The sequence below is a fragment of the Anguilla anguilla genome, chromosome 3 (genome assembly GCF_013347855.1).
Source record: "Anguilla anguilla isolate fAngAng1 chromosome 3, fAngAng1.pri, whole genome shotgun sequence".
In the NCBI taxonomy this organism is placed as follows: domain Eukaryota; kingdom Metazoa; phylum Chordata; class Actinopteri; order Anguilliformes; family Anguillidae; genus Anguilla; species Anguilla anguilla.
Genome location: NC_049203.1, coordinates 32,867,419 through 32,884,112, shown reverse-complemented (window position 1 = coordinate 32,884,112; position 16,694 = coordinate 32,867,419). Strand labels below are relative to the sequence as shown.

Genomic DNA, 16,694 nt, shown 5'->3' with positions numbered 1-16,694 from the left:
ATAGATGCACAGAGCTTTTTGATGGAGGCAGTCATGGTCGATTTTTCCTGGACCCTGAGCCCTACTATGCCGATTTGTTATTTTGAAAATATTTAGATATCAGTTTAGAATTTATAAAACTATCATTTATTCAGGAAATTTACCAGTAAAGGTAAAAGTGCATTCCTTCAGGTGTCTAAAAGGTAAAAAAAAAAAAAAAAAAAGGTTGGATTTTGATTTGTCATGTTCTTTACATATATTATAGCCTGTCATTTCCTGCAAATGACTTAATGTTCTGCATTGCCTGCGAGAATGTGAAAATCCCTGTATATGTATTTATATAGTACAAGAGAGCTTTTACGAGACGTATGGAAGTAATTCGTGTTCAGTTTCCATTTCTAACCACTTTTCCCAAAGGCAGATGCGTTGTGGGGATGTTTGTTAAAAATCACAAAGGATGAGGTTAGTCAGTGGGAGCTTTTATGAAGAATTACCAAATATAGCTGTGTTGTGCATATGATTTAGATGGATGTTGGTGTTTTCTTTTTCTGTCCATAGAGCCAGTTACATGGTGGAGTTCTGCAATGGGTTGATTTTTTCCCCCCATCCACAACCCTCACCTTATGTTAGACTGAACTGTCCTCAAAAAAGAAACCATGCCCACAATCCGTCCAACCCACATAAAAAAGCACCAAAGGCCTACCCTAATACCATTAATTATAAGGGCAATTACACTATATCTCTGCCTCTTAGAGTTTGTATTTTAATAGTGATTGAGGTTTCTGCAACAATTAAGGCATCTGACGTTTTTTAAGTAGATTGAATGCAGTGAATAAAATGATCTCGATAACAGGGACACTAGCTAAAATAAATCAACTGTTTGCTTCTGGAAATTAATTTAATTTAAGAAATGTATTTCATTCAGTGCTATATGGCCAGGAAAGATAGTGTGTGTCACATTTCCCACCTGATGCAGGACTCTATCACACACAGTTTGGTGTTTGGGGTAGTCACTATAAATGAAATGGCACTGCATCACCTTTTCAATAATACATTTCAGTACAGCAATTACAGACAGATCATTGCATTTGAGCTTTAAACAAAATCCCATTTCAAGGCTGTTGTGTAAATTGCATTTTATATTTTATATTAGCAGTAATAGAATAAAATTAAAATACAATCTGTTCTGTTCATGTCATTTTAAAAAGTGCATTTCATGCCTATGATATACATTTTTAAATTATTTTTTGCAAAAATGGACAGTTAAGTCGTTCCTTAGCATTACTTGCATTTCTGTATTGTCTCCACCCCAGATACCAGTCTGTAGAGCCTAGAAACTTTGCATGAGTAGCTTTAGCGTGTACCCAAGTGTCCTGTCCAGTTAATGTGTTCTTTGTCTCCACTTGTTCCAGAGTTTGTCTGTCATAGATGATTCAAACCCTGGAAGTCCCAGTTCGGACTTGACAGGGCTAGTAGCGGAGCCCAGTCTGTCTGGGCGTTCGCACACTTTAACCTTCTCTTCCAATGAGGTGAGTGGCCAATCAGCACTACCAATATGTGTCACGTCGTCTAGTGTGTCTGGCCATTAAACAAAGCAATCCCCAGACTGCTGTGCACCTGGCACCAAAGCACCTTGAACATGCACTTTGAGCGACCTGTGATGGCAGCTTTTAGACATGGAATGGAAGAGGACAGGGAATTTATGAGTTTAGTTTAGGTTTATCTGTGGAGTGTAAGCCCATAGGTCTGAGTAACTTTAGGCTCTGGTTAATAATCAGCCCCCCTGTTCAGAGGAGGCATCTTCTGCTGGTTCACCAGCCACTGTGACTGCCATTTTATACTGATGCAGAACTCTGTTCTGTCCTGCAATATTCTATATTCTATGTAAGTCTGTCTCTCATTGCTTCTTTGTCATGTCTGCAAATGTCTAGAGGGTGTTTTATTGACTTTGCAGGAGGGGAACAGTCCACTGACTCACCCAGAGTGCATTTGCGAAAGCCCAGCCTTTACGTGGCAGATTGTGTAAGAGTCAGGAAAAGGTGTAGCCCCAGGTAGCAGTTAAAGGGGAAGCGGAGCGCTCTTTCTCACTGCAACGACCTCATTTCTCTGCATGTTCCAGATTTTTAACCTGCTCTGATTAATGTGTTTCACTCGGCCCCCGCCCACCAATGCTGCATTATTCCGGAGTGGTGTACTTTTTTTCAGTGACGTTCATCCTTTGGGCTGCAGATCTGCAGAGTGCATCATAACATGGTGCTTGTTAAATAGGCAGATTAAGAAGATTAGTAAATGCAGTGTATGTAAAGCCATTTACAGCTGGCAGGTTTTGGTTTTTATGTGGCTCTGATCTATAATTTAGTGCTTGAGGATTTGTTTCAGTCTTATATGGCTTAGACATTACTCGTGAATATCTAATCCTATGCTTTTAGTTCATGCCTTCAGACACCGTTCATACACTATTTGCTGGTGTTTTGGGTTTGATGAAGTTCAGATTAGCTTCTTATGTTACAGTATGGAATATCTGTATAATCCTGTTTAGCATGACTTTGGGATTAAGGCATAACCAGGTCCCACTGAATGGACCAGGAGCCACATATATTATTGAAGCTGCAGGTTAACATTGACTAGACTTCTTGACCTTCATAGCCTATTTTAGCAGGTCATAAAGGTGTGGGCCGTCCCCGACCCACTCCCCCTTTAGTGGTTGGGTGAACTGAGCTTCTAAGTCAGAAGTTACAGATTCAGGTCCTGGGTCGGGCACTGGAGGTACTCAACCTGAATTGCTTCTGAAAAATATTCAGATCTGTAAGTGAATTGTATGTTTTAATAGAAAAGTAGAATCTGTTCAAGCTTCTCTGGATACGAGTGCCTGCTGATGTCTAAAATGCAGTTTCACATAACTATTTTATGATAACTTGTTATTTCAGGATACAGGACCAAACATTGCCTGTCTGTTGCACCATATTTTTCTTGTATGCATCACAAATGGAAAATCGACCAGTGAAAATACAATGGAAAATGCAATTTCTTGGTCCGTAGAATAGACTAGTTATATTTATATAGTGAACTTTTTGACACTGTAGGAGTGACCCAGTGCTGAGTTTGATGACTTAACATGACTGTGTGCGCATGCATGTGTGTTTCTGTCTCTTAAGACCCTGGACGACGACCCTGCCCCCACAAACAAGGAATACCAGTGGCAGAACCGCCCAGTGTCTGAATGGACAACTCAGCAGGTCTGTCATTGGTTGATGGGCATGAACATGGACCAATACACAGCAGTGTTCACAGTCAAGGGTGTGGACGGCCAGCAGCTCATGCATCTGGACAGTGACAAGCTCAAGGTAGAAAATCTTTCCCATTCCCCACTAGAGCTAGGACAGCAGTGATTTTTAGAGTATCCCTGCAGACACTGCTGTCAGAAATGACCATTTTCAGTGTTATTTGTTAAAAAGGTAGCAATTTAATAAGAATTATTGTGGTTTTATTCAGTTCTGCACAAATATGCATAAAATTGTATGAAAATGTAGACTGCAATGTTGCCCTGACAATGGAACTTATAACATTACTTGTTTGTGAAGTACATCCTTGTCTCTTCTGACATAAACTACTGTCCATCTACAAGTTATTTACAGAAATATCTAACCAGAACTGAAGTTAAAATAGGTCTTCTTTTGTTTTGTGGTTTTATTTATAAACTTGTCTTTTAAAATGGAAGTAAAATTTAAAAACAAAAACTTGCCATACACAATCTTTCAGGGATGTGTGTTTAATGTATATACTTTCAAAGCTCCGGCTGCAGTTTTTCTATAGGCTTGTTTGCCACCTAATGGGCAAAATGTGTATATGTAATTCATAACCTATTCATATTATGATCCAAGTTCACCAATGGGTTTGAAAGGGACAAAACAGATGCAGCGAGGACGTGCTCTGAGTAAAATGGTGGCGGAAAACGTGGCGTAACCAAACCTGAAATAAATGACCGAACCATTCTACCCTCAGGCACTAGGCGTTCTGAGCCAGAGCGACCGTGCCACCATCAAGAAGAAGCTGAAGGAGATGCGGAAGGCGCAGGAGAAGCTGGAGAAGCAGCGTGAGAAAAAGGAGAAAGAGGCCAGACGCAGTGGGAAGCTGCCGGTCAGCATAGACTCTAGCTGCTGAGCTCTGCCGCCCTCAGCCTTTCTGAATCGCGCCCGCCTGGCAGGAGGTTCTGTCACTTCCGCTCACTTTACCATTCCACACGTACTCATTTGCCACTGCTGGCCAACTGACAGCGTGCAGCAATAAGTACCTCCCAGAACGTTTTTATTTGTTAATACACTTACGATATTGATTAATGGATCTAATTGTGAGTGCTTTAAATCAGAAAACAAATTAATTTTAACACCTTTCAATGAATTTAGCTTCACACTACCATGTGATCACATCACTGCCAACCTGAACTTGGATGCAGTAGTTATTGCCTATCTAATGACATTCACCCACTCCTACCCTTATTATATTTCAGGAAGTAGCCCCTTCTACAATTGTTCCGCCACTGAAATACTTTTCAGTGTAGCATGTTCCACAGCTCCAAAGATGGACATATGCATACTGACAAGCTTACTGTGGGGAAGGGAGTGGGTTAGACAGGTCAGTGGCATTAAGCTTGACAATGGAGCTGCATAACTAATGAATTGTCGAATGTACCGCTCTTCCACAGACTGCATTTATCCTAAAAGCAAAACCCATAACTATAATCTTTCATTTTCAAAGTTAGTTCAATTTTGAAGGGAATCTCAAAGTTGATTGTACTTGCACATGTCAACACATACTTTGTGTGTTGTCCTGCAATTTCAGTGATTTAGGTTGACCGCTTTACTTCACCCCACTATACAATTGGAAAAAGCAATACCTCATTGTTAATGGATTTCCAGAAACACAAGAGAATTGTGCAAATGCTGTCCTCTGCAATTTCAGGATGGAACAACTATTACTTTTTAATGTGTTTTATATAGTTTTTCTTGCACGAACATAACCTGTAGCTATGTACAGATCTTTTCTTACAGGAACTTTTGTACAGTTATTGAGATAAAAGCACTATATTGCCTTTGAAAGCTACAAAAGGGTGACATGGTTTTAAATGTATAAATAAAAGGTTTTATACATATGCCTATTAACTGCATAACTTGTTTTTAAAAATTAATTTTCACGACTTAAGGAAAGTTCAGCGTTTAGGTGTATGTTTTCTACTAAGTAGAATAGGCAGTAGTACGGGACCACTTTTCCAAAAGAAAGCAATGTTTACAGGATGTTTGTTTTTATGTGCAAGGGAAAGGACAACAGGATGGGTAGCAACCGGATAACTGGTTTAATGGGTGCCCAGGCTGCCATTCTTGGTGACTCCAGAGCACCTGCTCTCAATTGGGTTGTCATGTCCTACCATCCTTCATTATTAGTACATAATCTTTAGGTGTGCTTCACAGAAAGACTGATCACTGACACTTTCCTTGAATGGCTATGTGAATGGATTCTTCTTTGTTCGATCAGATTTAAGTACTGGACATCAACTTTTAAAATCGAATCATTAGAGGAAGGGATTCTGCAACAGTTCCGCTCCTGCAGTATCCACAAGAAGAGCTAGGCTGCTAATTCTACCCTATGGTACATAATGTATATGCATCACAAATAAACTCCCTTTTCTTATACTGTGGCATGTTCACGTGTGTTAACTTCAGTTCTTGCCTTACAACTGAAATGCATGTGTTTTTATTACACGTCAGCTGGCTAGTATGCCAAAGTCAATATAAGATTTGGTGTGACTACAGTTTTCCAACCCAGGACCGTTCGCGGCTTTAGATTAAAATCTACATTCTTCACAAATGTCAAAAAGCCAACATCAAGAGTGTTTAATTTTTCAAAATCAGAAAATTAAGCAAAATAGTGCTGAATTTCACTTTAAACATGCAAGACCAGAGCTGAACAAGAACAAGTACACACACACAACCTTTGAGAGCTCATTTCACATTTGGCTGCAGTTTCAATAGATTATCATTATCACATAACTGTAGGGTTTTTTCATAACCCAAAAATGTCATACTGTAGTGAACTAGTGATTTACCTGTTCAGATTTTTTCATAGTATTTAACCCCTTATTTAAATAAATTCTACAGTTCTAGAAGCCAAGTTTTTTAAATGTATGACTGCATGGTCCTATGTACAAAATTCTAAGCTTCCAGTTGGAACCACAAACACTTTATACTGGCATGTGTACCTTGTGGTCGTGCAACAAAAGTGCATACCACAAGTGAATTTTTTAAATAAAAAACTACCATCTAAGGCATACTTGGAATTGTCCCTTATAGTTATATTTGTACTGATTTGGCACTATGAATATGACTGATTGGGAACTATGGACATGAGCCCAATATGAGCAGCAGTTAAAATACCTGTACTGTGAACAAATACATGGTGAAGGTGCCAAAAGCTCAATACTCCTCATCTTGAATAAACACTTCCATTTTAGCCATCTATGCCAATGCAGAGGCCTCTTGCATAACCACATCCTGTGAGGATTATCTGATACCCTCATTTAAATGTTAATGTCAATTTATAATCTAGATGGATAGCCTGGCGAAGTGCCAGCTTTTAGCCTGTGTGAGTGCAGTATTGCAGTACATTTATTTCGCGTTCAAATTTGGACTCTGGGCACAAGCTGGGACTACTGGACCTCACTTTTTATTTTTAAGATGTCATCAAACGAGGATTAATGAATCTTTAAAATTTGTATAATCCCGACCATTTCCAAATAGTGCACCAAATCACCTCATACTGTAACCATGACAGCTTACATGTTGCTTATTCCTTGCATTACACACAGACCAATTCTGCAACAATGAGTTACAATTAGGTTCATTTAATTTTTAAAAAATTGCTATGTCATGGCCATTTTAGACTGAACTAGACCAGGTTAAAACCTAGTATATGGCTGGACCGAACCGGCCAACGTCACAGACATGCACGGAGTAACTTTATCAGTCAGTCACAGACATTCGCGTTTGTAGGGCTGGCCCCGCTGTTGCGGTCCAGCCAAAAATATTTAATACTGTAACGTTTTTGGCAAAAGCCTTCCCAAAATGGTTTGTTGAGTGGATTCATTTCGGCATTTCCACATTTTAAAATTGTCAGCTGTAATTCTTATTTTAATTTTTACAGGTTTATCCAACCTTTTACGTATCTTCACCTCTGGTCCCATTGAGGTCCTTTATGTGGCCATTTATGTTCAAGGTTCCTTTTGTGCCCATTTAAAAGAGCTTAATTTTGCACAATTTAGTCACAAAAACTATTTGAAGCCAAATTGTTCAGTAATTCTGTCATACTAAGATAATGCATGCACTCTAATATGGGAGTGGCTCTAGCAGCTGATGACCAGTATTTTGTACTATTAATAGAGTTTGAAAATGATGAGCCACATAAATGAATGAGACACTCCAATTTAGTCATATTATCCCTGTGTTGTCAAATGTGTAAAAACTGTAAAGTAACAGTAATGCCATACTATGAAATGTTTTTAAAAGCCACACTACAAAAAAAAAAAAAACTCAAACCCAAATCCGCTTTAACACAACACCTAAAAGAAATGCTGGTGTACTGTACATTTCAATTTAAATCTGAATTCTACAAAAGCAATCCACAGTGCAATGATAGCATTTGTAAGTCACAGGGCAGGTTTACTGTAACATGGAGCATATTTTAAAAACTTTCAATAGCTGCTATTCCAAATTAAGCTTGTGGAATTGACCTTTGTTCAGCAATGATGCTATCAACACACAAGTGTTAATTCTTCCTGGCTCAACACCATGACACCATAAACAGTGGCAGTTATCCTGTCTGCTGCCCTGAGACAACCTGCAGAACTAGAAACTGCGAAATGTGGTCATGTCCTTGGGTTCTTTGCTGGGCACACACCAGTCATCTGCCTCATGCATGGTCTTGTAGTGTCTCCACGCTGACTTGTTGTAGACTGGGAGCCTTTCTATAGACTCAGTGGATAATGCCTGCATTAAAGTAGAGATAAATAACATGGGGAGAATACAGGAGAAACGCTTGAATATTCAAAGAATGAAAGCAATGAGTCTAAAAAATATCATTGGTCATTCTAGATTAGGAATACATATTGCACTCTTTTACTATTATTTGTCAATTTCATTATAAAAATGTTGAGAGGGAAAAAAAATATATATATATATGTATGTATATATATGTATATATATATACACATACATACAGTATATCATGGCCAAACATATGCGGATGCCTGACACCCATTACATTACAGGCATTTAGCAGACGCTCTTATCCAGAGCGACGTACAACAAGTGCATTAGTTCAAGGTGCAGAGGTGCAAAAGAAACACACTAGAGTGAAGTAAAGATCGTAGTGCCAGAAGTGACCACATAGATCAGGACTCCAACCCTGTAGAGTAACTTGTTCAGCAAACAACAATCCTGTCAATTACAAACTAGCACTGAACATCTCATTCAAAATTATGGCCATTAATATGGAGTTGGCCCGCCCTTTGTTCCTACAACAACCTCCACTCTTCTGGGAGGGCTTTATATTTAGATATTGGAGCATTGCTGCAGAGATTTGCTTTCATTCAGCCAAAAGAGCATTACTGAGGTCGGCTGGGAGACTAGGATTGGGGGAAAATGCCTGGCTCACAGGTGGCTTTCGAACTGATCTCAAGGATGTTGCATAGGGTTGAGGTCCTGGCTCTGTGCAGGCCAGTCAAGCTCTTCTATACTGATCTCGACAAAACCATTTCTATATGCACCTCGCTGTGAGCCCAGGGGCAATGTCATGCTGAAACAGGGAAGGGCCTTCCCCAGACTCTTGCCACAAAGTCGGAAGCACAGAATCGTCTAGGATGTCATTGCAATAAGATCTGCCTTCAAGGGGCCTAGCCCAAACCACAAAAAACAGCCTCAGAACAAGGGGTGTCCAGATACTTCAGGGAATATAGTGTGTGTGTGTGTGTGTGTGTGTGTATATATATATATATATATACACACACACAACGGCTTGGCTGAATACCCGATTCTGATTGGTCCAAAGGGTGTGCATTATTTCTCAGTAAAGGGACAGTTCTAAAATCAATGCACTATAAAATCCAGCATTCTAAAGCAGTTAAAACTGCAACATTATTCTTTCGGTTTTCAATTGTTGTTACGTCCCCTCCCCTTTTCAGTGTCCAATTTCGCAATTGATGGCAACGTTGAATCACGGTTCTAGTTACTGGCTTCATTTAGGAATGCCACCAATCCGGCAAAATACGGAATCGTCCCTTATTTTGACAGTAGAGTAGGCGTTCTGTATTTAAGTCATGGCTACGGGACACATTTTCATCTGTATCTTTGTAAAGGATTGCGTTTGTAGTGACCGTTGTTATGAATACATTTCAATAGTTAGCTAACTAGCTAGCCGGGATAACAAGCATGCTATGAGACCATTCTGACCTAAAACCCAGAATTTTAATATTGGCTAGGTGACAAGTGACAGTGAAACTATCATAAAGCTAACTGGCATTCAAACCCGGTTTCAGAATGTCTTGGAAATACGCAATGTCTACACTGCGAGACCGCAACATTTTAAAAGTCAATACAGAGCTAGGGAGATTAATTTGATTGAGTTATGGTTTCATGCAGTTTTCTTAAATAATGTAATGACAAAAATGACCAAAATTGGTGCTAATTGTATGGTATAAAACGAGAAGGAACTATTTTTCTCGATGGAATCGTTGTTTTCATAGAATTAACGACCAGAGGTTTTTGCTTAACAACGGTCCAAATAGAACTACCAACCAGAGTTTTGCTTGACAACGGTAAAATAATATGCCCAAACGGCAGCGGAAGAATATTCAGGGTTCATACACTTTTTCACCAATGATTTTCAATGACTTTTCCATGACTTCTCCACAACCTTTAACTGAATTTCCATGACCAAAACAAATGACTCTCTCAGCGGGACGATTTAAAATTATTAATTGTAACACTAAGTAAAATTAGGTCTGCATCTGAAACATATGGTGCCTCTCTAAAACAAATAAACACCAGACAGACACACTTAGATACATTCTCTCATATTTTAATTCGAATAGTTTAACATTTTTGTCAATGTCTCAAACAGGGCTCGAAATTGCGATCATTTTGGTCGCATATGCTCCCGAAATTTAATCTGTGCGACCTCGAAATATAATTGGGAGCATTTGTGCAAGTGCAAATAATTGTTCTGGTGCGACCTTTTTTTCTTTCTTTCTTTTTCCAGTCGAACGTCTCTTTCTCTGTACATTTGCTAGTTAGTACACTCAGTATGTGCCTTGTGAGCTGATGGTGACCCTTCTAACCAATCGTGAGCTTGACATTCTTATCTTTAATGCTGATTTAAAATTGGTTAATATTAGCCTTCAATCACTCCCTTTTGCTGCACTCCACTGTCACGCGACACAGAGAGCTAACGCGTTAACTAATGTTACCTGAAGACAAAAGTTTATGTTCAATTTATTAGCGTTATCGAAAGCTGAAAAGTTGAAGTGAACGATTACGGCATTTTTTTGAAACATTAACGTAGTGTTTTGTGTAACGACCCAGTTGAAACAGCTAATTTCTCCGATGCAGTTTACTGGCGGTTGATTTAATTAGCGGTATTAATGTGACGAGAAGCACTTTGTCGTTTGAATGCATAACACGCAATTCCTTGAAGAGTCAACACATTTTAGGCGTGACAGTTTAACTGTTACTTGTAAACCGTACTGTTATATTGTCGTTTTTTATCAATAAAAAATCTACTGCATATATTGTTGGTGCTCCTTACGTTTCGGTGGGTGCTCCTAAGTTTTTGAAGTTGGGAGCACCAGTGCTACCAAGTAAAAAAGTTAATTTCGAGCCCTGATATATTATTGAAGGTGCACTTCCCTGGCATATTGTCGGCACAGTAGGGCCTACGTTTACTAACTGCTACATCAGCAGAGGCGTGCCTGTAAACAGACTGAGCCGGACCGAATTAACTTCTCACACCACCAAAATACCGCGAAGGTTACGTGCTAATTTACGTTTTATTACTATACATACTATTTTTATGATTGGATTAATTAGTAATTATATTTGATGCAACTTTAGCTGTGTTTCAATTACTTTTCAAAAAATATTATTTTCCATAACTTTTCCAGGGCCTGGAAATTGTATTTTAAATTTCAATTACTTTTCCAGGTTTTTCATGACCGTACGAACCCTGAATATTCCACTTTCAGCCGATTAAGTCAATAAAAATCAATAAATATTAAAGGAACCATATACAGTTATTGTTGGTAACCCGTTGTATAAGCGGGATAAACCATGATGTGCTGTCCTGTTTTTGGAAAATAATGTACTTCGGGGCTGGTTAAGCGACCCTCGGCTTTGCCTCGGGCGCATCACCACCCCCATCGTACATTATTTTCCATTATAAAATAGATAGTTCCGTTCCTTGATTCTGATTGGCTGAGCCGCGTTCGAAGCCGTTGTAAAATACTCTATAAACACACACCTGTGACCGCATTACAATTTCAGTATTACTGCGCCAATTAGTCACCCATACAATGTGGTCCGTTCGCTGTTTTCATGTCTGTGTGTTGCTTGGCAACCATTCTACTAAATGTCGCTGAGGAACTACATTGCTTGGCGGAAGAATGTTTATTTGTTATCAATAAATTATTGCATTTTTTGTTGCTGTGTGTTTGTTTTATGAAACCGTGCCAGGTATATGTAGTAACCATTTCATAAAAGCAATAAGCCCCACGAGGCCATGGTTTACAGTGATTTTACAACAGCTAAGGGGGTTTTAGGCACTCCGCTCCGCATCGTGCCTTACAACGCCCCTTAGCTGTTGTAAAATCACTGTAAACCATGGCCTCTTGTGGCTTATTGCTTTAATAACGGGACAGCACGTCATGGTTTATTCCTAACTGTGTGTATATATATATATATACACACACACACACACAATATCATAGTATGTCCTTTAACTCACCCGGATGTATATGACAGCATCCGTGCCATAGCCCTCCAAGGAATACAGTTTTAAATCACCTTGAAAGTATCTTGCATACAGTCGAGAGATGGGAAGACCATAACCGTAGCCAGCCTACAAGAGTTCATAAAGGAAACCAAAATTGTGTAAGTAAGTATGCTTATAAGGGCTCTCTACAAGTTCTCTACTTTTCTAGCACATTTATGCAAGGCTAAGCATGAGAGCCACACAAATTAAATTCACGCTCGGTATGCTGAAAAGTAGCAGGAGGACAGTGAGGCTTCATCAACTCCAAAATGTGTGGACCAATGCATCACGTTATCAGTGACTGCTGAGGAGTGTATGCTGTTACCACCACCTATTGGGGGGTTTGAGGAGTCTCACTATCCCATCATTACTAAAACAAGGTACTTCCAAAGTCCAAGACTCATCGAACGTGGAGGGCAACCTGCCAGACAGCACAGACTCACCAGAGGGGTAGCCCGTGTGGTCTCCATCCGTGGCCGCGGGGCAGTGGAGTAGGTGTAGGTAAATAACCTGTCAATCTTCCTCAAGGGCACACCCCCTCCACGATCACTTACCTATAAAATATGTAACACAAATCAGCAATCCTTGACACTGGACTGAAATCGCAGGTGCTCTTTGCCTGTAGCAGAAACCAAACTTCACCTTGACCGTCAGGTCCTCTGTCCCCAGCGCGATGCGAACATGGACAGCAGGGTACTCCAGAGCATCTCCGTAGAGTTCCATGGTGGCTCGCATGGCATTCTGGAGGGGACAGCCAAAAATTTAAGAACTGGACTGTTCTCACTGCACAGAGCTAGAAGCCTGCAATGCACCGCTCATACTTTGAGATATAAATCAGGTCTCTTTGACTCTGGTCATTGCAACTTTGGTCTTCACTTGCAATATTTTCATTTCCCTCTGGGAACTGTACTCAAATTAGGGTCATCAAATTTTGATAGCCTGACTGTGGACATGTTTAATATTCTTTCAGACATTAACTGCAACAAAATTAATTTTGAGTAAATTACAAGCAATCATTTCCTTTAACTTGAAATGACTAAATGACTATTGAAAGTCCTTGGTCCAACATTTGACAAGGCAGCAGTGTTCTCTGTGACAAGATAACTTCTGAGGAAAACAGCCTATTTGAGACATGTATTACCAATAGGACAAAATATGATCTTATTTATTATCTAATGTGCAATGCAGACAGCGTCAAATGGTAAATTAAGAAGCACACAATGTACCTTGAAAAGTTCAAACACCATGTGGTAGAGGTGGGATGGTACATAGACCACTGTTATTGGCTTTCCCTTTTCTTTAACTGGAGAAATATTAAAATACACACACCAATGACAACTCCATTACATTTTTTCCTCAAATTCCAAGGCTCATGACATAAATGACCAAAGTCAATATTAACATAGGTAGCAGTAACAACCATAAAGACAGGAAAAGATAAATTTCAAAGTAAAATAATGTTCAAGTATTATATTGACAGTGCATTTTAGTTACCATTGAATTCTTCCAGTATCAACTCTGGCGAGTTCATGTAGTACAAGTCACAAAGTCGCCGTGCATTTTCATATGCATCTGAAAGCCAAGGTGTAGGTTTGATATTGTTAAAAAAGGACAACTTTTTTTAATTTAATGAATTCTGCATTTAGCAAAAAGCATGCTGGTTTTGGGCTAGCTGCTCTGCTGCAGAACCGGGAGACCAAACTTAAACTGACATCCAAAGGCACTACAGTGATTCTCTTGGCATCTTGTTTTCCACTGATAAATACTGCAGACCAATTGATAACATAATGTGGCACGGAAGTTTCAGAGTTACTACTGAATCAGTGCCACTTCCTTTGTGGCAGTAAAAAGCAGCATGCTCCTCACTCCTCTCACACTGCAGGTAAGCAAATCTTATGAATGTCATCTCGGCATGACGGCACACTCACCCTTCACCACTTCAGCTACGCGGCAGTGTGGGTCAATGCCGCCTATCTGTTTAGGGTGTGCAGGGTTAACTCTGATCTTTCCCCCAAAGAGCAGGGCTACAATGAAAAATAAAAACAAAGTTTAAGAATGTGTAAAATACTGTGCTGTGATATGTCTGGATTGACAGCAGTGCATCATCATATTAAGGTAAGTAGGCTTATGACTCCAAGGTTGTAGGTTCAAGTACGGCACCACTACTGTAGTACCCCGAGGCACAGATGCTTTGGTTCATTTCCTTTGAAAATAAGATGGAATGCAAACAGCTGAATAAGTTACTCTGGATAACAGTGTCTGCTAAATACCTAAAATGCCCATGGGTATGATCCAGCCTGCTCTGCCCACTCGACTCCTTCATCAGTTGCACCATGTGGAACTTTACAAACAAAGCAAGTTTCATCCCTTGTAGGCTACATCTTACATTGCAGTCTGGGCAGAGATCCTGTTTGTTCTGTTCACTGACAGTGGTTAAGCAGAACAAAATCTCACTGTGCTGGTTGATCAGCATCCTGATGGATATTCGGCTCATGTAGAAGCGATCCAGGAAGTACTGCACATTCTGACTGGTCACTGGGTCCGTCCCATAGGCCTCCTTATATTCCACCACTCCTTGTGCCATGGTAGGAATTACGTCATTGTGACGGTTCCGTATCTTTATCACTGCATCTGTGAAACTGACAGGAACGAAAATGTACACAATTACATTTCATGTCATAACTGAGGAGCATTGTTTCTCTTAATGGTATCTAGACAAAAATAATACATCTTGCTTCTGTTACTTACTCATATGTGACTTTATCGTCATCAGCATTTTTATCCTTAAACTCAAGGATATCCTGCAGACTCTGCACATACCTGAAGAATATCATTGTTATCAAGACAGAAAATGAAATACACACGCAACTACGAACTAAGAATAACCCATGGCAAAGTCTAATGATTCCATATAGGTAGACTTCACATTCAAGTTATACTACATGTATGAGTACATACAAACTCACCAGCTCTGGACCAGGCGAACTGACGGCGTCTTTAACAAATTATCTGGCAGCAAATTTATTTCCTTCATTATATTTGCCAACCTTACGGGAAGTTCCTGTCTCAGGAACACAAACGAAGTTCTTTCACATGCATTCTCTGACCCTGTAAAGACAGCAGCATTCCATAAATAACTGATAGCACTACACTTTACACTGCTAATGTGTGTAGCAATGGGGGTTATGCCATCAGGCAGACTAGCTTGATTTAGCATTGATGCAAGAACAACGTTAACTTACCGAAATCCAAAAACTGTTTCATAGAGAGCGGTGAAGGAGAAAATCTGGAGTAGTAATCAATATGCTTCCCGATTGGGCCGTTTTTCATTAACAACCTAAAAAGCTTCATGCTGTGAGGTATACAGGTAACGTTAGCTACCTATCGAGTTCTTGGTTGGTGAATAGTTGACTAATTTGATGGCTAGCTAGTGATTAGCTAGCTGACTATATGGTTTAGACTGACAAAAACAAATTCCACAGTCCAGTAAAGATTCCACTGCATATTTGCAGTTACCGCAGCGACCAAAAAAAGCTCTAGATAGCTATCTGTTCTGCAGTTTTTCTCTTCGTGTGTATTTGTTGTTCAATTAATAAACAGGCGATCCTAACGCACAGGCTATTAACAAGGGCCTTTTGGCGAGGCAGTGTTAGCCAGTTCCGTTCTAGCTCGCTAACCTGGCGGTGTCACCTTTGTAACTAACACACTAGCAAACTATAACGTTACATTCAGTTCCGTTCCTTGATCTAGCTAGCAAGTAGCTAATAACTTCGCTCGCTAGACCTCGTGAGAACGTGACGATCATGCGTTTTGCATGTCAGCTTTTCTAGTACATTAAATAAACAAGCGACTAAAGTCCTTAATGTACAACGACTGCAACGGCAACATTCGGAAGTAACATGTGGATTGCGAGCAAGCCAGCAAAGGCCTCGCGAGTTGTACGTCCAAACCAGTCAAAGACTGGCGCTTTTTCATTGGTTCTCGCCTGTTCACTTCGCACACCATTAATGTTTACGTCATTGTAAGACTTCTACATTAAGTATTACAAAGACTTCGGCATGGAAGATAAAAAAATATATACATTTTTATGCTGACCTGCTAGAACAAAAGAGTAATATCCAGTCTTATGATTATTCTATGAGCTAGTTTCCCAATTCCCTTTCGAAATTTCAATACTGTGATTAAAGCTATTTCCTCTTGTCCAACTACTAATGTCATTTATATTTAAAAAATGCTATCTCGTGAATTTCCAGAGCTTACTCTAGATGTGCTTCTTTTTTCTTCTTCTTAGTAAGTCGTGCAATAATAAGCACATCAGAAAAATGTGACATTTTATTTAAAAAATATGGGTTTTATTTATTTATGGAATTCCTTTATTCTAATCTTGACTGGGAAAAATCCTGGTTAGTACGTTGCACATTTTGCATTCCGAATAAATGTGAAGAAATACAATTTAAGATTCTTCACTACATACAGACCGGTAACAAATTAAAGGAAACATTGGAATACATAAGTGGAGAAACATAATGAATGCTTATGCTTCCATCCTGGTGTACTGCATTATACAATTAAGAAATTGACATCCTATTGTGCTCTGTGGCATGTATAAAAATGCTTAGCAGGCCTCTTTGGATGGCCACAGG

The 16,694-nt window shown here is 39.5% G+C and overlaps 2 protein-coding genes across 7 annotated transcripts in view; one reads left to right on the top strand and one right to left on the bottom strand.

The window, feature by feature from the left end:
- ppp1r9ala (protein phosphatase 1 regulatory subunit 9A-like A) overlaps positions 1–5,671 on the top strand; it is a 61,051-nt gene extending 55,380 nt beyond the window's left edge. For 2 of the 6 annotated variants that reach the window (XM_035407629.1, XM_035407630.1), the window contains exons 18-21: positions 538–567; positions 1,392–1,508; positions 3,135–3,323; positions 3,982–5,671. In XM_035407629.1, coding sequence (XP_035263520.1) covers positions 538–567; positions 1,392–1,508; positions 3,135–3,323; positions 3,982–4,140 — 495 coding nt within the window. In that variant the 3' untranslated portion in view covers positions 4,141–5,671. The remainder of the gene's footprint in view (positions 1–537; positions 568–1,391; positions 1,509–3,134; positions 3,324–3,981) is intronic. The other 4 variants (XM_035407631.1, XM_035407632.1, XM_035407634.1 and 1 more) reach the window with 3 other exon arrangements.
- Positions 5,672–5,843: 172 nt separating this feature from the next.
- Positions 5,844–16,019, bottom strand: pdk1 (pyruvate dehydrogenase kinase, isozyme 1). Its single transcript, XM_035407635.1, has 11 exons — positions 15,294–16,019; positions 15,018–15,159; positions 14,800–14,871; positions 14,506–14,690; positions 13,980–14,075; positions 13,546–13,623; positions 13,278–13,354; positions 12,694–12,792; positions 12,495–12,605; positions 12,025–12,138; positions 5,844–8,015 (listed from the first exon to the last, which is right to left on the bottom strand). The coding sequence occupies exons 1-11, from the start codon at positions 15,400–15,402 to the stop codon at positions 7,875–7,877; spliced, it is 1,224 nt and encodes a 407-aa protein (XP_035263526.1). The 5' UTR covers positions 15,403–16,019; the 3' UTR covers positions 5,844–7,874.
- Positions 16,020–16,694: the final 675 nt, after the last annotated feature.

Coding starts and splice junctions, on each gene's coding strand:
- pdk1 (XM_035407635.1), bottom strand. CDS start 15,402: ATGAAGCTTTTTAGGTTGTTAATGAAAAACGGCCCAATCGGGAAGCAT. Junction 14,872..15,017: donor GTTCGCCTGGTCCAGAGCTG/GTGAGTTTGTAT, acceptor GATATTCTTCAG/GTATGTGCAGAGTCTGCAGG. Junction 12,139..12,494: donor CCACACGGGCTACCCCTCTG/GTGAGTCTGTGC, acceptor GAACTCTTGTAG/GCTGGCTACGGTTATGGTCT.